At 45.7% G+C, this 19396-nt stretch overlaps 1 protein-coding gene across 1 annotated transcript in view; it reads left to right on the top strand.

The window, feature by feature from the left end:
- Positions 1 to 4618: 4618 nt before the first annotated feature.
- Positions 4619 to 19396, top strand: part of COQ10A (coenzyme Q10A) — a 36321-nt gene continuing 21543 nt past the window's right edge. Inside the window, exon 1 of the mRNA XM_069758386.1 lies at positions 4619 to 5050. Coding sequence (XP_069614487.1) covers positions 4926 to 5050 — 125 coding nt within the window. The 5' untranslated portion in view covers positions 4619 to 4925. The remainder of the gene's footprint in view (positions 5051 to 19396) is intronic.

Below are 19396 nucleotides of genomic sequence, written 5' to 3'. Positions count from 1 at the left end.
ATATTGCCCAGACACGTAGTATATTGCCCAGAGCCACGTAGTATATTGCCCAGTTATGTAGTATATTGCCCAGTGACGTGGTATATTGCCCAGTGACGTAGTATACAGCATAGAGCCACGTAGTATATTGCACAGCGATGTAGTATACAGCACAGAGGCACGTAGTATATTGGCCAGTCACATAGTATATTGCCCAGTGACGTAGTATACAGCACAGAGCCACGTAGTATATTGCATAGCGAAGTAGTATACTGCACAGAGCCACGTAGTATATTGCCCAGCCAGGTTTGTCACAGGTTAAAAAATAAAAATATACTCACCTTTCCGAGGGCCCCGTTTAGTACACGGCAGCTTCCGGTCCCAGGGTTGGTATGAGCACAGGACCTGTGATGACATCGCGGTCACATGACCATGACGTCAAGGAAGGTCCTTCTCCCATACGATATTTGCCACCGGAACCTGCAACGGAAGATGGCGGCCGGCGCGAGCGACTACGGAGGATGAGTATAGCAGGTTTTTTCTTTTTTATTATTATTTTTAACATTACATTTTTTACTATTGATGCCGCATAGGCAGCGTCAATAGTAAAAAGTTGGGGACACACAGGGTTAATAGCGGCAGTAATGGAGTGCGTTACCCGCGGCATAACGCGGTCCGTTACCGCCGGCATTAACCTTGTGTTATCGGTGACCGGAAGGGAGTATGCGGGCGACTGGTACTGACTGCGGGGAGTAAGGAGCGGCCATTTTCTCCCGGACTGTGCCCGTCGCTGATTGGTCGCGGCAGCCATGACAGGCAGCTGGCGAGACCAATCAGCGAATGAATAACCGTGACAGAAAGACAGACAGACGGAAGTGACCCTTAGACAATTATATATAAGATATATACCCCTATACTATGTGTAGACATTTATTTCAGCTATTCTATTCTAACTTGTCAGTGTGATTTTACTGTACACCGCACTGAATTGCCGGCTTTTCTGTAGAACACCGCTGCGTATTTCTCGCAAGTCACACTGTTGGCCCGTGTGTAATCCGTATTTTTCTCGCCCCCATAGACTTTCATTGGCGTATTTTTTGTGCAATACGGTGACAAACGCAGCATGCTGCATTTTTCTACGACCGTAGAAGACCGCATAATACGGATCAGTAAAATACGGCTGATAGGAGATGGGGCATAGAGAAGCATTGTACCGTATGCAATCCGCATTTTCAGCACCTCTCTTACGTCTGTAAAACACGCTAGTGTGAGGCCGGCCTAAATACTGCTAGTGTGACGGCAGCCTTAGGCCGGTCTCACACGTCCAGATAATTCCGGTACCGGAAAAATCGGTACCGGAATTATCCGTGTCCGTGTGCTCACGTTGAACATCAGTGTGGCACACGTGCGGCAGCCGTGTGCCGCCCGAGGACCACACGGACCGTGCAGGACAGGAGACCGCGCTAGAGTTAAGCGCTGTCCCCTGCATCTGGTGCTGAAGCCGCCATTCATTTCTTCTCTCCAGCATCGTTTGCTGGAGAGAAGATAAGAAAAATCTTTTTTTTTTTGTTTAAAAAAACTTATCCCTGTCCCCAACCTCCTCCCACCCCCTGTGCGCCCCCCCGCTGTTAATAAAATACTTACCCGGCTCCCTCGCCGCAGCTTCTCCTGTATGAGAGGTCACGTGATGCCCCCTATTACAGTGATGAATATGCGGCTCCACCTCCCATAGGGGTGGAGCCGCATATTCATCACTGTAATGGGCGGCACCACGTGACCGCTCATACAGGAGAAGCTGCGGCGAGGACAGGAAGCAGCGCCAGCGAGGGAGCCGGGTATTTTATTAACAGCAGGGGGGCGCACAGGGGGTGTGAGGGGGTTGGGGACAGGGATCTTTATTATAAACACCCCAAAAAAATATATATATATTTTTCATATCTTCTCTCCAGCGAACGATGCTGGAGAGAAGAAATGTCTCCTGCGCTGTCTCCTGCACGGCACACGGACAACATCCATGTGCGGTACGTGTTTTACACGGACCCATTGACTTTAATGGGTCCGTGTAATACGTGCGTTCCCACGAACACTGACATGTCTCCGTGTTTTTCAAATGGACACACAGTCTGTGAAAACACGCTGACATGTGCAGAGACACATTGATTTTAATGTGTCTACATGAGTCAGTGTCTCCGGTACGTGAGGAAACTGTCACCTCACGTATCGGAGCCACTGACGTGTGAAATCGGCCTTACTTGCACACAGAATCCAGAACTGATTGTGGGACATAACCTGTAGGGCAGGTGCAGACGATCAGGAATTAATGAGGCTGAAGTTGGTTTCTTATTCGTTCAGTTTCTTATTCGGAGCTGAAGTTGGTTTCTTATTCGGAAATGTTTTCTTTTCTGTTTTTTATAGGTTTAACAGCAAAAAATAAGCATCACAATAATAAAAGACAATGCAGTGAGGTGCCCTGATGTGAATACACTTAAAAAGAGCTACAAAAACAATAAAACTGGCACAAAAATGGGCATCAAAGAGCGCTGAAGAAAGGGTTAAATGCCTTTGGGCCACTGATCTCACACTACAGACATATAGAACAGGGCGCCCCACATCAAAATCAGTTATCTCCAGCCTGGCCCAAATGGGTTTTGGGCACCAGAACTGGCATCAAAGTGGGCAAACAGCCCATTTTCACAGATTTGAATAATTAACTCATGGTTTTAACGGGTCAAACGCCTTTGGGCCAATAATACCACAGTGCATACATATAGAACAGGGAGCCCCACATCAAAAAGAGGTCCATCCAGCCTGGCCCAAATGGGTTCTGTTTTTAAGGGGTTAAAGGGAACCTGTCACCAGTTTTTTTGCCTATCAACTAAAAATATCATCTAATAGAGTGTGAGCTAAACATTCCCCAACTACTTGTGAAACCCCCCCGACTCCCCATGAATCCCCCATAAGAACCTTTTATATTTCTCTTGCTCTGTATGGAAATATCCTCGGTCCGGTCCGATGGGCGTTGGTTCTGGCCCCTCTCCCCACCCAAAATCGGCGTGCTGTACGCATTCCGTTCTGTGAATAGCGTTGTTCGCATACAGGCCCCGTGCGTGCGCCTTCAAATTGCCTCCTGCGCAGTATGCTTTGCCCAACTGCAGGCAAAGCCGTAAAGCATTAGTATGCATGCACCCATAAACTACGTCCCGGAACACAGCGAAAGACTTCAGGGACATAGTACTTCCAGTGCATGCGCACTAATGCTTTTCGGCTTTGCCCGCAGTTGGGCAAAGCATACTGCGCAAAGGCAATTTGAAGGCGCACGCGCAGGACGTGTACGCGAACAATGCTATTCACAGAATGGAATGCGTACAGCACGCCGATTTGGGGTGGGGAGAGAGGCCAGAACTAATGCCCATCGGACCGAGGATATTTCCATACAGCGCAGCAGCAATATAAAAGGTTCTTATGGGGGATTCACGGGGAGTCGGGGGGGTTCACAAGTAGTTGGGGAATGTATAGCTCACACTCTATTAGATGATATTTTTAGTTGATAGGCAAAAAAAAACTGGTGACAGGTTCCCTTTAAAGGGACACTGTCACCTGAATTTGGAGGGAACAATCTTCAGCCATGTAGGCGGGGTTTGGGGGTTTTTGATTCACCCTTTCCTTACCCGCTGGCTGCATGCTGGCTGCAATATTGGATTGAAGTTCATTCTCTGTCCTCCATAGTACACGTCTGCACAGTACAATCTTGCCTTGCGCAGGCGTGTACTATGGAGGACAGAGAATGAACTTCAATCCAATATTGCAGCCAGCTGGTAAGGAAAGGGTGAATCAAAAACCCCAAAACCCCGCCTCCATGGCTGAAGATTGTTCCCTCCAAACTCAGGTGACAGCGTCCCTTTAAGAACCCATTTGGGCCAGGCTGGATGGACCTCTTTTCGATGTGGGGTTCTATATGTCTGTCATGTGAGATCAGTGGCCCAAAGGCATTTAACCCTTTCTTCAGCGCTCTTTGGTGCCCATTTTTGTGCCAGTTTTGTTTTTGTAGCTCTTTTTAAGTGTATTCACATCAGGGCTCCTCACTGCACTGTCTTGTATTATTGTGATGCTTATTTTTTTGTTGTTAGACCTATAAAAAACAGAAAAGAAAAAAATTACGAATAAGAAACTGAACGAATAAGAAACCAACTTCAGCCTCGTCAGGAATTAGCATTGCTTTAGATGCAGCGACGTGCTGCCGGCTATGGAACGCAGGTGAATGTGCTTGTGATCACTGAACCGTGCGTCCAGTCCATTCTATGGGAGAAATAGACCTGCTGCGGTCTGGAGAGACGCGCCACATGTCCGTCTCCGCGGGTTTCTTGAGATCCATCCACTATGCTGTAACATCGAACGCTGCACAAGTACACAGCGATTACTGACCGTGTGCACCGACCCCAATAATATGCCCCCAACCGTCTTATATGACACCATGTGTGAACTAAAGCAAAGAAACCTTTATGCCACCACAGATATTGGCAAATAAGACAAACCTGAGCATAAAGCCTCGGGTATCACAAAAAGGGGCAAAAAATATTTAAAATATGCAAATGAGAAAAACTTTACAGCTATTTACACCGCAAGTATGAGAAAAGCGGACAGTGTGCGCGGTGCTGAGCCGGTCACAGCACAGAAGAAGGCGCCGAGCTGTGCACAGCAGGAAACATGACCCAGAACTGCGGAGACTCCGCCACACGGAACACAGCGCCGCGAAAACTACATCTCCCAGCATTCCATTCTCCCGCCAACGTCACCAGGTATTTCCATGGTAACGCAATGACGTAGGAGCCAGTGACAGTGGAGCTCTGAACCGGCATCTCTCCGAGGTCAGTCTCCGGAGTCCAGCAGAGCGGCGGCTCCTCCTAATCAACACTCCGGTCTCTTAGGCTTCCTCCTGACTCGCAGCAATGGCCGCCAAATGCGCGGGCCGCCTCACTGGTGTAGGGGCGCGCTCCCTGAGCGACTGGGCCGGGCTCCAGACATTCCAGGGGTTCCGGGGCTGCCGAGCGAGGGCGCAGCGTCATCCAATCAGGTGAGAGCGTCTATGTGGGGGCGCCAGGGGGGGTGCGGGGCCGGGAGCAGTCACGTGAAAGTTGTAGTAAAAGGCGCAGGATGGAATTGGTGGGGGGAGACCCGCTGTGCTTCCCGTAACTGTGTGTTATTAGCAACCTCCCCCATATCAGGCCTGTAATGGACTCTACCAGGAATGATAATATTTGTGTATCGAACCAAAACAACTGCGGGAATGTACCAGTGTGGGGCATGGGGGGCGACACTGTGCTACCTTGTGTGATTGTACTCTGTAAAGTGGAAGCTTGTGGACCCCAATGCAAAATCTGTCATCCCCCGAGGACCCTGGATCTTTATTAGCGTAGGCTTTCAGTAATGGATCTATTGTGCCCCTGCTGGGTTCCAGGGCAACTGTCGCCCCTAGTTATGTCCCTGGGTCCAGCTATACGGTGGCGGTATGGTCTGCAGTACGCATCCCACTGCACTGTGCCGGCCGGTGACACCACTACAATAATGGTGTCCTGATGGAATGTGGAATGTGTGCAGCCTTATTGTGGACCAGAATATACAAAAAGCAGCGCTGTCCTGTACGGTAATGCATATAGATAACGGCACTACGTACACACGTATGCACTTATACATGTACGGCACATATATATATATATAATTTTTTTTTTTTTTTTTAAATTATACGGCACATATATAGATATATAACAGCACATGCATGGCTTATCCATCTCCACAGATCCTACATGTTTATCTGATGAGGAGGGGAGATGTTCTGCTGCCATCTTCTCCCCCACTGAAGTGGCCTCCAGCTTAACAAAGCCTTGGACAAGTTAGAAATCCAATCTGGCCATTCATCTCTTCCCAGGCAGGGGGACCTTTGTCACATCCCAATTCTGCCTTATGACTAACTTTAGGCCGCACCTTTTCTACCTGATTTATTATATAAAGTGAGAGTTTACGACTTCTCTAAACAATATGGAGAAAATAACACCCAAACAATTGATTGTGAGCTTAAATCTGCCTTAGGCTAAGTTCACACTAGGCGGTTTATGCAGCGCGTTTTTTATGCAAATTTGCAACTGCATTTACTGTACCAGCAAAGTCTGAGCTTTCAGCAGTCTCATACACACGTGTTTTTTTTTTCCCCCCCACACATCAGATTTTTGTGCTTTGCAGGTTTTTTTTGCACAATGGAGCATGTCACTTCATTCCGCATTTTTCACCCATTAAAATGAATGCGTACCAAAACCTGATTCTATAGAAAGGGACTTTATTTTTTTCCAACACTAAACATTATCAGCATGCACAAGAGACACATCTAGCATGCCAAAACTGCTGTAAATGCGCAAGAAAAAAACAAGAACATGCTTTTTTTTTCTGCAGCTTCTTTCCTGCCAAGAGATCAGGTTTTGTTGCTGAAAATTCCTATTGTGACCTTACCCTTACTACCCAGTCTATTATGTGACTTGTATGCACCCTCACCACTACTGAACACAATGCATTTACTGCGAAATGGTCTGGTAGCAGAGCGTGCTTAATAATTACATACGTGTGTACATGCGCTGTTCGTACTTGCTCCTTTACAGAAGCTCTCCTAGGAATATTTCTTGAAACTACACCTCTGCAGCAAAACACACAAAAAAAGAAAAAAGTTCCACCCAAGATCTTCTGTGTGAACCTGGTGCTAGCTATACCGGTATTTTCTGCCTTTAATAGCCGACATTGGACAATTACTTGTTTCTCAAAGAAGGTAACACGAAGGTTAAAAGCTGCAGGAAAATTCCAGCACTCGGCTGAACAGGTTTTTTTCTTCTTATCATTCCCAATCTATGGTACTTTTCTAACATTTAGGACTTTTCATTAATGTACTGCTATAAAGTGTACATTTAGGCCTACCTTGTGTTTAGGAACACTGAGTGCCATATCTGTAGAATTATTGTGCCCCCTTTTACTTCTGAGTGGTCCCATATCACACTCATTATGTTACATCCATGGTACAGTATAGCCTCATTATGGTGTATATCCATAGGCTTTGGCATCAGTGTCTGTTGGATGCAGATATGACCTTTGGGGCACACATCTATGTTGACATGTAGGTTCCCTCTGCACCTGCTTTTTGGGCAAAGAGGGGCACGGTGGCTAGCATACTTTTTTTTTTTTGTAAGCTATGCATATTCTAGCTCTCCATTTTTTTTTTTTTTGCCTGAATGCAAGCACATAATGTGTTGGGGTTTGGCATACCGTCTCTTATATCTTTGGGATCCATTTAGAAATGTCTTGGATGCGACATCCCATTTGATGCAAAGCTAGAAAATAGAATGGGTCATCGACTGCTGAACTGACTGTTTTCTGCTTTGTGCACACCTTCCCTAGGCCACACAGCACACTTACCAGTATATCAGTTTGGCCTGGAGCTTACTCTCTACAGGACATGCATTAGGTCAGATCCTTATTACAGCCCCATTGTTAAGCAATATCTACCAAAAAATAAGTTATGACCCCTCCCCCCAACACTCACACTCTAAGGCTACTTTCACACTAGCGTCGGAATCTCCCCGTCGCAATGCGTCTGGGAGAGATTCCGACGCTAGCGTTTAGCGCATTGCACAATGGAGGCAGCGGATGCATCCGCTGCCCCATTGTAAGGTGCAGGGAGGTGGGGGCGGAGTTCCGGCCGCGCATGCACGGTCGGAAAAAACGGTCCGTCGGGAGCAAAAAAACGTTACATGTAGCGTTTTTTGCTCCCGACGGTCCGCAGAAGCACGACGCATCCGTCGCTCGACGGATGCGACGTGTGGCAATCCGTCGCAAATGCGTCGTCAATACAAGTCTATGGGGGAAAAAACGCATCCAGCAAGCACTTTTGCAGGATGCGTTTTTTCTGCAAAAAGACGCATTGTGACGGATTGCAGAAAACGCTAGTGTGAAAGTAGCCCAAGACTATCCGTTGTGACATCTACACCTTGGCCCTGGAAGAAGCCAAGGGGGTGTGCAGTGTAGGCATGTCGCTGTCTAGCCTATGGTCTTGAGCAATGATATGTGATAGCCGAACTAGCATTAATAGAAGACACGTGAACCCGTGATACCTCCGTCATCTGACTGAAGTGGTCATGACGTGGAGCTGTCTCCTTCCAGAGCCAAATACATAGCACATGAGCGGAACTGTGTCCTGTATCGCTGTCAGTAATGTGAGAAAATGAGTTCAGTCAGGCTCCTTTACTTATCTGTGATATGAAGAACAATTCCACCCAGAACTCCTGGTAATATTTCTTGTAACTTGTATCTCTGCTGCTAAAACATCACAGCTGTCTCTTCTTGGTCCCTTTTTGTTGATTCTTCCCTCCCCCTCCACAAGCTGTGAACCAACCCACCAAATCTAGGAGGTGTCAACATTCCGAACTCCCTGTCTTCTCATTATGCTTTCAGCTGGAAACACACAATGGTGTTTGTCACAATCTGCCTTTATAGTGTAAATGTAGAATGATAGTTGTGCACTTATTCACTCAGTGTGACCAAAACTGCGGAGTATAGACTGCCCTGTAGAATGATCTAATACGGTGCTGAGTCCTGTTGAACTTGTCAAAATAATTTTTAAAAGTTCCTTGAGGTGGCACTATATAGTTCAAGTCCTCTTTTTCTCTGAAGAGGCAATTTGCATATTATATTTCCCAGAGGAGCATTGCACAGTGAATAAGCCTCCTTACCTTGACAAGCCAGAGCTGGTATGTCACTCTCCACAAGGAGAAACGATACCCCTTAGACCCCAGTCCAGAGCCTCGCATCTAGCCAAATCAGTTCTCATGCTTCGCACTGACGAGGGCCAACAGCCCGAAACACCGTGTCTGCGAATTGAGATACTGATTTGGCTTTAAAGGGAACCTGTCACCCCGTTTTTTGAGATATAAATACTGTTAAATAGGGCCTGCGCTGTGTGTTACTATAGTGTATGTAGTGTACCCCGATTCCCCACCTATGCTGAGAAATAACTTACCAAAGTCGCCGTTTTCGCCTGTCAATCAGGCTGGTCAGGTCGGGAGGGCATGTTCACAGCGCTGGTTCTTCCTCAGCTTTACGTTGGTGGTGTAGTGGTGTGCGCCTGTTGAAGTGACTAATCCACTGTGGGCACGTGAACAAGCAGCGCGCGATCTGCGCTGTCATCCCTTTCGTCGGTGGGGGCGGCCATCTTCCTGAGGCCGCGCGTGCGCAGATCGAGTGCTCTGCTGCACGGGGCTTCAGGAAAATGGCCGCCGCGATCTCTAATGCGCACGCGCGGCATCCCGCGGCCATTTTCCTGAAGCCCCGTGCAGCAGAGCACTCGATCTGCGCACGCGCGGCCCCAGGAAGATGGCCGCCCCCACCGACGAAAGGGATGACAGCGCAGATCGCGTTCTGCTTGTTCACGTGCCCACAGTGGATTAGTCACCTCAACATGCGGACACCACTACACCACCAACGTAAAGCTGAGGAAGAACCAGCGCTGTGAACACGCCCTCCCGACCTGACCAGCCTGATTGACAGGCGAAAACGGCGACTTTGGTAAGTTATTTCTCAGCATAGGTGGGGAATCGGGGTACACTACATACACTATAGTAACACACAGCGCAAGCCCTATTTAACAGTATTTATATCTCAATCTCAAAAAACGGGGTGACAGGTTCCCTTTAATCCTAAGTCATATATTGCACGACTCGTTAAAGGGTTGATCGTGACTTGTAGGATCTCTGCTTCCAACAGGTGGCGCTATGGAGTTTAAGTCCTCTTTTTCTCTGAAGAGGCAATTTGCATATTGAAAAATGAAAACCCTTTACACTGGTTTCAATGAAGTTCCCCTATTCACTTAACTTAAAGTTGGGTTCACACATAGCGTATTTGACACAGAGTTAAAATCCACAATATTTTACACTACCAGCACTAAATCCCATCCATATGCTTTTTTCCCCCTTCCTTTGTGGAGAGATACATAGATAGATAGAGGCCCGATTCTAACGCATCGGGTATTCTAGAATATGCATGCCCACTTAGTATATTGCCCAGCCACGTAGTATACAGCACAGAGCTACGTAGTATATTGGCCAGTCATGTAGTATCCCTGTTAAAAAAAAAAAAAAAAAGTTACATACTCCCCTTCCGGAGTCTCCAGATCGAAGCGGCCGGTTACCGATGCTCATCGCGCGCTCTGGTCTGAAGAGTGCATTGCGGTCTCGCGAGACCGCAATGCATGGAGCGGTCACCGGGGCGTTGCGAGGAGCATCGGTAACCGGCCGCTTCGATCCGGGGGCCAACGGATTGTGAGTATGTAACTTTATTTATTTTTTTTATTTTTTTTTTTAACATTTGGATCTTTTTACTAAAAAGTTGGTCACTCAGGGTTAATAGCAGCGTTAACAGAGTGCGTTACACCGCGGTCAACGCTGCCATTAACCCTGTGTGAGCGCTGACTGGAGGGGAGTATGCGGGCGCCGGGCACTGACTGCAGGGAGTAAGGAGCGGCCCTTTTCTTCCGGACTGTGCCCATCGCTGATTGGTCGTGGCTGTTTTGCCGCGACCAATCAGCGACTTTGATTTCCATGACAGACAGAGGCTGTGACCAATGAATATCTGTGACAGAAAGACGGAAGTGACCCTTAGACAATTATATAGTAGATTTTGTCTATTGCTTTTTGGTGTGGATTTTTTTTTTTTTTACCCCTTGATGTCAATGAGGACCATAAAGTTGCAGCACAAACTGCTGAACTGGCTTTTTTTTTTTTTTTGGGTGCATTTCTGTCTCACAAATGTGCAGAAAATGTGCTCAGATTTCCGATGTAAAAATAATGTGGATTTAAGTTTTTGATGTCAACGAATAAAATCCGCACCAAATATGCGACGTGTGAACCTAGGCTTCAAGAGTTAATTTAGTAAAGCCGTCAGCTGGTAGCCCTGGTCCTGACCCCAGCACCCGTCAAACAGCTGGTTTTGCCAGAAAGAACCAGGAAAACTGGTAATACTACATGACAGCCATTGGGATGTATACACTGTGTACAGAATTATTAAGCAAGTTGTATTTTAGAGGATTATTTTTATTATTGATCAACAACTATGTTCTCAATCAACCCAAAAGACTCATAAATATCAAAGCTTAATATTTTTGGAAGTTGGAATGGTTTTTTTTTTAGATTTGGCTATGTTAGGAGGATATCTGTTTGTGCAGGTAACTATTACTGTGCAGAATTATTAGGCAACTTAATAAAAGCCAAATATATTCCCATCTCACTTGTTTATTTTCACCAGGTAAACCAATACAACTGCACAAAATTTAGAAATAAACATTTCTGACATGCAAAAACAAAACCCTCAAAAATGAGTTACCAATATAGCCACCTTTCTTTATGATGACACTCAGCAGCCTTCCATAGATTGTCAGTTGCTTGATCTGTTTAGGATCAACATTTTCGTGCAGCAGCCACCACAACCTCCCAGACACTGTTCCGAGAGGTGGACTGTTTTCCCTCCCTGTAGATCTCACATTTTATGAGGGACCACAGGTTCTCTATGGGGTTCAGATCAGGTGAACAAGGGGGGCCAAGTCATTATTTTTTCTACTTTGAGACCTTTACTGGCCAGCCACGCTGTGGAGTAATTGGAGGCATGTGATGGAGCATTGTCCTGCATGAAAATCATGTGGTTTTTTTTTTTTGTTTTGTTTTTTTTAACGATACCGACTTCTTCCTGTATTACGGCTTGAAGAAGTTGTCTTCCAGAAACTGGCAGAAGGTCTGGGAGTTGAGCTTCACTCCATCCTCAACCCGAAAAGGTCCCACAAGTTCATCTTTGATGATACCAGCCCATACCAGTACCCCACCTCCACCTTGCTGGCGTCTGAGTCGGAGTGGAGCTCTGTGCCCTTTACTGATCCAGCCTCTGGCTCATCCATCTGGCCCATCAAGAGTCACTCTCATTTCATCAGTCCATAAAACCTTTGAAAAGTCAGTCTTAAGATATTTCTTGGCCCAGTCTTGACATTTTCTTAAGTTTGTTGTTCACAGGTGGTCGTTTTTCAGCCTTCCTTACCTTGGCCATGTCCCTGAGTATCGCGCACCTTGTGCTTTTTGTTACTCCAGTAACGTTGCAGCTCTGAAATATGACAAAACTGGTGGCAAATGGCATCTTGGCAGCTTCACGCTTGATTTTCCTCAATTCATGGACAGTTATTTTGCGCCTTTTTTGCCCAACACGCTTCTTGCGACCCTGTTGGCTATTTGCCATGAAACGCTTGATTGTTCGGTGCTCACGCTTCAGAAGTTTGGCAATTTCAAGACTGCTGCATCCCTCTGCAAGACAGCTCACAATTTTGGACTTTTCAGAGCCCGTCAAATCTCTCTTCTGACCCATTTTGCCAATGGAAAGGAAGTTGCCTAATAATTAAGCACACCTTATATAGGGTTTTGATGTCATTAGACAACACCCCTCCTCATTACAGAGATGCACATCGCCTGATTTACTTAATTGGTAGTTGGCTCTCAAGCCTGAACAGCTTGGAGTAGGACAACATGTATAAAAAGTATCATGTTATCAAAATACATCTTGCCTAATTATTTTGAACACAGCGTAGTCGATATGTAGTATAAGTACAGCTTTAAGTTTTCTCTTGCAGTGTAGCTCATAGACCGTCCCTTTAATGCAGGCGGCCCTAATTTCATCGGGTGGTCTGAGATATTATAGGTTATACTAATCAGGAAATTATGATTAAGGAAATCCACATATTTTGAGTCTCTATAAAGGGGCATTTTATACTGCAATATAATTATGAACCAGGGTTGTTTCACTATTATCGTGCTGTGTAAACAGCCAGCCGATTACCCGATGAGCAAGCAAAGCGCTTTTCCATCTTGTGAAATATTCTTTTCTGCAGCGCAAAAAAAAAATCATCGTTCTCGTTGGTGCATCGTCCTGTGTAAACAAGACTCACGCTGCTGAGAATTATTGCAGCCTATGTGCACTCAGAGGCTCATTGTTTACTTTGGTCTGCCTGTGTAAACAAGATATTAAACCACCAGGAAGTTTACCGATCGGTAGTCGTATCAGGTCTCCTGGGACGTAACGGTGCATTTACATCGGTCAATTATCGGTAACAAGACTTCGTAGGAACGCTCAATTCCAGGTAATCGAGCAGTGGTATCAGGCTGACAACTGAGCTCAATGACCATTATTTGGGTAAAATTAATTTAACCTCTTCGTTCTTGGCAGCACATTACTGTCTATCTATTTTTCTGTTTTTACATTTTTGCCCATTGGCCAATGTAAATGCTCTGTAGACTAACTGTACCTTAATGAGGATTCTGCTTAAAATCCCTCTAAAATGTAGTTTTAACCATTTTTTTTTTCCTCGTCTTTTTAAAAGGAAAACTACACAAATCGCTGTTGTTTCCTTCTCCCTCCCCCGATCATCCTTCTTCTATGTGAAGGACCCTGTAGCCATTGATGCCATTGTCCTGCGGTGAGGGCAGGGCCGAGGTTTGTTGATTTCCTTGGCTCTTTGTCCTCAGAAAACTTGTGTCTGAGCTCAGGGGATGGGAGGTAATTTTAGTTTTGGAGGAAGTTGTAGTTACCAGGCTGCGTACTACGTCGGCCGGATTGTGAGGACTTGTAGTGCTGCCAAGCGAGGCCTTGGCTGGTGAACGCCGCCGCAGAGCTGGAAGGTGACTCCCGGCATCTGTAATGTGTTGGGCCGGGAGCTCTTATGTAACGCGCTGCTCCAACACTGAGTTGTGGGTGGAAATATAATCCTTCACATACGATATTACTCACTTATCTTGCAGGGAACAGTTCTGCCCTCGGGGACATTTTTTACGATGTTCGTTGTAACCCCCCCAAGACTACTTCTCATGAAATTAGTTATTAAAGGGTTGAGTTTGTTTTTGCGCTGTATTTGGATCTACGTGGAATAGATATTGTACATAGCAGACATCCCGCTACTAACCAGGGATGCCGGCAAGTATTGGTGAGCTGCTGCCTACTCGCCTACATGTCAGTACCTGACCTTCACTGGTGCAGTCAGGGTCACATCAAGGTGAGATGATCTTACCACTGGTTTTCTGCCGTATTTTGCAATGCCCTTCCCGGATTCCACCCCATGGTAATGTTTGCTACACAGTGTCTGTTCTGTGCCTCTTGTGTTCATGGGGTTATTATGCTTGAAATATTGATCTGCAGTTCCAGGTCTTAAGCTGTGGGATTATTTACTGTCTCAATGGTCCCATTTGTTTTGGGCAGATGCCACCTAGCCTTACATTGGAGAATTTGCCAGTTACGTAAGTGGTAAATGTGATTTACGTCACTGCGGATAATTTTGGTATCATCTTTCAGCTAACGTACTCTGCCTGAACAGAGCAATGGGGATCATGTTCTGTCATTGTAATGGCATTGCTGATTGTCATGTTTAACCCCTTAATGACTGCCAATACGTCTTTTAACTGACCTGAGATATAGGAGAATAGCCTCCCCATACAGGTGACAATCCAGCAGCTGTCGGCAGTACACTGTAGCTGACAACTTGTTGCATCAGCCACGATCAGTGTTTGCTCCATCCATATCTGTTTAACCCCTTAGATGCTGCTGTCAATAGTGACTACATCATTATAAATGGTTAACAGAGTGTGGGGGCTTCCTCTTTATCCCAATTGGTGCCCTCAGATCTTGATTTTGTGTTCCTGATGTTTGCCGTGGCAATTCATGACCAAATAGCGGCCTTAGGGTACCGTCACATTTAGTGACGCTGTAGCGATATAGACAACGATGCCGATCGCTGCAGCGTCGCTGTTTAGGTCGTTGTGTGGTCGCTGGAGAGCTGTCACACAGACAGCTCTCCAGCGACCAACGATGCCGAAGTCCCCTGGTAACCAGGGTAAACATCGGGTTACTAAGCGCAGGGCCGCGCTTTGTAACCCGATGTTTACCCTTGTTACCGTTGTAAAAGTTAAAAAAAAAAAAAAAAAACGTACATACTTACATTCCGGTGTCTGTCCCCCAGCGTCAGCTTCCCTGCACTGTGTCAGCGCCGGCCGGCCGTAAAGCAGAGCACAGCGGTGACGTCGTGATGTGATCGCCGATTCAGCGATGACAGCGGGTGATCAGCGACCAAATAAAGGTCCTGATCATTGCCCAACGATCTCCCAGCAGGGGCCTGATCGTTGGTCGCTGTCACGCATAACAATTTCGTTAACAATATCGTTGCTATGTCACAAAAAGCAACGATATCGTTAACAAAATCGTTATGTGTGAAGGTACCTTTATGCTGTGTGCACACGATGCAGATTTGGTGCAGAATTTTCTGCATAAAATCTGCACTAAATCTGCATCTCCTGGCAGAATCCGCAGGTGCGTTTTTTATGCATTTTTTGTGCGTTTTTTATGCGTTTTTTACCAATGGATTTCTATTATGGAGGGGTGCAGAAACGCTGCAGTACTGCACAAAAGAAGTGACATGCACTTATTTGAAATCTGCAGCGTTTCTGCGCAGATTTTTCTGCACAGCTTTTTTTTTTTTCACATTGATTTACATTGTACTATAATTCACAGTGCGGATCTGCAGCGTTTCTGCTGCAGAAAAATCTGCTGCAGTTCTGCACTAAATCTGCATCGTGTGCACATACCCTTAGAGTCTGACTGCTATAGTAAACTGTTCAGAAGTTAGAAGCATTTAGGTGGTAAAAATACACATTTTCATTTCTGTCATGCCACTTTGTATTAATTCCTGAAAAGCACCTGACTGGTTAATAAACTACCTGACTGCAGTGTTTAATATGTCAGGGGGTGCTGTTTTTAAAATGGTATCACTTTTGCGGGTTTCCCTATATATAGGACCCCTAAAAGCAAACATGGATAAATCCCTCAAAAAATAAATTTTGTAAATATCCTTGAAAAAATGAAAAATTACTGCTACATTTTTAAACTTCCTAAAATGCTAACAAAACAAAATAACATTTTACAAATGGTGCTGATATAAAGCCGACATGTGGGAAATGTTATTTATTAACCCCTTTCTGCCATTAGACGTACTATTGCGTCCATGTGGGGTGGGCTTTACTTCCCAAGGACGCAATAGTACGTCATATGCGATCGGCAGCGCTCACGGGGGGAGCGCCGCCGATCGCGGCCGGGTGTCAGCTGTTTATCGCAGCTGACATCCGGCACTATGTGCCAGGAGCGGTCACGGACCGCCCCCGGCACATTAACCCCCGGCACACCGCGATCAAAGATGATCGCGATGTGCCGGCGGTACAGGGAAGCACCGCGCAGGGAGGGGGCTCCCTGCGGGCTTCCCTGAGCCCCCCGCAGCAACGCGATGTGATCGCGTTGCTGCGAGGGTCTCACCTCCCTCCCTGCTCCCTCCAGCCCCGGATCCAAGATGGCCGCGGATCCGGGTCCTGCAGGGAGGGAGGTGGCTTCACAGAGCCTGCTCAGAGCAGGCACTGTGAAGCAGCCTGCACTCCTATCAGATCAGTGATCTGACAGAGTGCTGTGCAAACTGTCAGATCACTGATCTGTGATGTCCCCCCCTGGGACAAAGTAAAAAAGTAAAAAAAAAAAATTTCAAATGTGTAAAAAAAAATAAAAAAAAATATTCCAAAATAATGAAAAAAAAAATAAAAATATTATTCCCATAAATACATTTCTTTATCTAAATAAAAAAAAAAAAACAATAAAAGTACACATATTTAGTATCGCCGCGTCCGTAACGGCCCGACCTATAAAACTGGCCCACTAGTTAACCCCTTCAGTAAACACCGTAAGAAAAAAAAAAAAAAAACGAGGCAAAAAACAACGCTTGATAATCATACCGCCGAACAAAAAGTGGAATAACACGCGATCAAAAAGACAGATATAACTAACCATGGTACCGCTGAAAACGTCATCTTGTCCCGCAAAAAACGAGCCGCCATACAGCATCATCAGCAAAAAAATAAAAAAGTTATAGTCCTGAGAATAAAGCGATGCAAAAATAATTATTTTTTCTATAAAATAGTTTTTATCGTATAAAAGCGCCAAAACATAAAAAAATGATATAAATGAGATGTCGCTGTAATCGTACTGACCCGAAGAATAAAACTGCTTCATCAATTTTACCAAACGCGGAACGGTATAAACGCCTCCCCCAAAAGAAATTCATGAATAGCTGGTTTTTGGTCATTCTGCCTCACAAAAATCGGAATAAAAAGCGATCAAAAAATGTCACGTGCCCGAAAATGTTACCAATAAAAACATCAACTCGTCCCGCAAAAACCAAGACCTCACATGACTCTGTGGACCAGAATATAGAAAAATTATAGCTCTCAAAATGTGGTAACGCAAAAAATATTTTTTGCAATAAAAAGCGTCTTTCAGTGTGTGACGGCTGCCAATCATAAAAATCCGCTAAAAAACCCGCTATAAAAGTAAATCAAACCCCCCTTCATCACCCCCTTAGTTAGGGAAAAATTAAAAAAATGTATTTATTTCCATTTTCCCATTAGGGCTAGGGTTAGAGTTAGGGCTAGGGTTAGGGCTAGGGTTAGGGCTAGGGCTAGGGCTAGGATTAGGGCTAGGGTTAGGGCTAGGGTTAGGGCTAGGGTTAGGGTTAGGGCTAGGGTTAGGGCTAGGGTTAGGGCTAGGGTTAGGGTTAGGGCTAGGGTTAGGGTTAGGGCTAGGGTTAGGGCTAGGGTTAGGGCTAGGGCTACAGTTTGGGTTGGGGCTAAAGTTACAGTTAGGGTTTAGATTACATTTACGGTTGGGAATAGGGTTGGGATTAGGGTTAGGGGTGTGTCAGGGTTAGAGGTGTGGTTAGGGTTACTGTTGGGATTAGGGTTAGGGATGTGTTTGGATTAGGGTTTCAGTTATAATTGGGGGGTTTCCACTGTTTAGGCACATCAGGGGCTCTCCAAACGCGACATGGCGTCCGATCTCAATTCCAGCCAATTCTGCGTTGAAAAAGTAAAACAGTGCTTCTTCCCTTCCGAGCTCTCCCGTGTGCCCAAACAGGGGTTTACCCCAACATATGGGGTATCAGCGTACTCAGGACAAATAGGACAACAACTTTTGGGGTCCAATTTCTCCTGCTACCCTTGGGAAAATACAAAACTCGGGGCTAAAACATATTTTTTGTGGGAAAAAAAAAGATTTTTTATTTTCACGGCTCTGCGTTATAAACTGTAGTGAAACACTTGGGGGTTCAAAGTTCTCACAACACATCTAGATTAGTTCCCTGGGGGGTCTAGTTTCCAATATGGGGTCACTTGTGGGGGGTTTCTACTGTTTAGGTACATTAGGGGTTCTGCAAACGCAATGTGACGTCTGCAGACCATTCCATCTAAGTCTGCATTCCAAATGGCGCTCCTTCCCTTCCGAGCTCTGCCATGCGCTCAAACGTTGGTTTCCCCCAACATACGGGGTATCAGCGTACTCAGGACAAATTGGACAACAACTTTTGGGGTCGAATTTCTCCTCTTACCCTCGGGAAAATACAAAACTGGGGGCTAAAAAATAATTTTGGGGGGAAAGATTTTTTTTTTTTAATTTTCACGGCTCTGCGTTACAAACTGTAGTGAAACACTTGGGGGTTCAAAGCTATCACAACACATCTAGATGAGTTCCTTAGGGGGTCTAGTTTCCAAAATGGTGTCACTTGTGGGAGGTTTCTACTGTTTAGGTACATTAGGGGCTCTGCAAATGCAATGTGACACCTGCAGACCATTCCATCTAAGTCCTCATTCCAAATGGAGCTCCTTCCCTTCCGAGCCCTCCCATGCGCCCAAACAGTGGTTCCCCCCCACATATGGGGTATCAGCGCACTCAGGACAAATTGGACAACAAATTGTGGGGTCGAATTTCTCCTTTTACCCTCGGAAAAATACAAAACTGGGGGCTAAAAAATAATTTTTGTGGGAAAAAATTTTTGTTTTATTTTTACGGCTCTCCATTATAAACTTCTGTGAAGCCCTTGGTGGGTCAAAGCGCTCAGCACACATCTAGATAAGTTCCTAAGGGGGTCTACTTTCCAAAATGGTGTCACTTGTGGGGGGTTTCTACTGTTTAGGTACATTAGGGGCTCTGCAAACGCAATGTGACACCTGCAGACCATTCCATCTAAGTCTGCATTCAAATGGCACTCCTTCCCTTCTGAGCCCTCCCATGTGCCCAAACAGTGGTTCCCCCCACATATGGTGTATCATCGCACTCAGGACAAATTGGGCAACAAATTTTGGGGTCCAATTTCTCCTGTTACCCTCAGGAAAATACAAAACTGGGGGCTAAAAAAATAATTTTTGTGGGAAAAAAATGTTGTTTTATTTTTACGGCTCTGCATTATAAACTTCTGTGAAGCACTTGGTGGGTCAAAGTGCTC

This window comes from Ranitomeya imitator, chromosome 3, assembly GCF_032444005.1.
Source record: "Ranitomeya imitator isolate aRanImi1 chromosome 3, aRanImi1.pri, whole genome shotgun sequence".
NCBI lineage: Eukaryota > Metazoa > Chordata > Amphibia > Anura > Dendrobatidae > Ranitomeya > Ranitomeya imitator.
The sequence above is the reverse complement of the archived record's forward strand: the minus strand, read 5'-3'. Positions and strand labels throughout refer to the sequence as shown.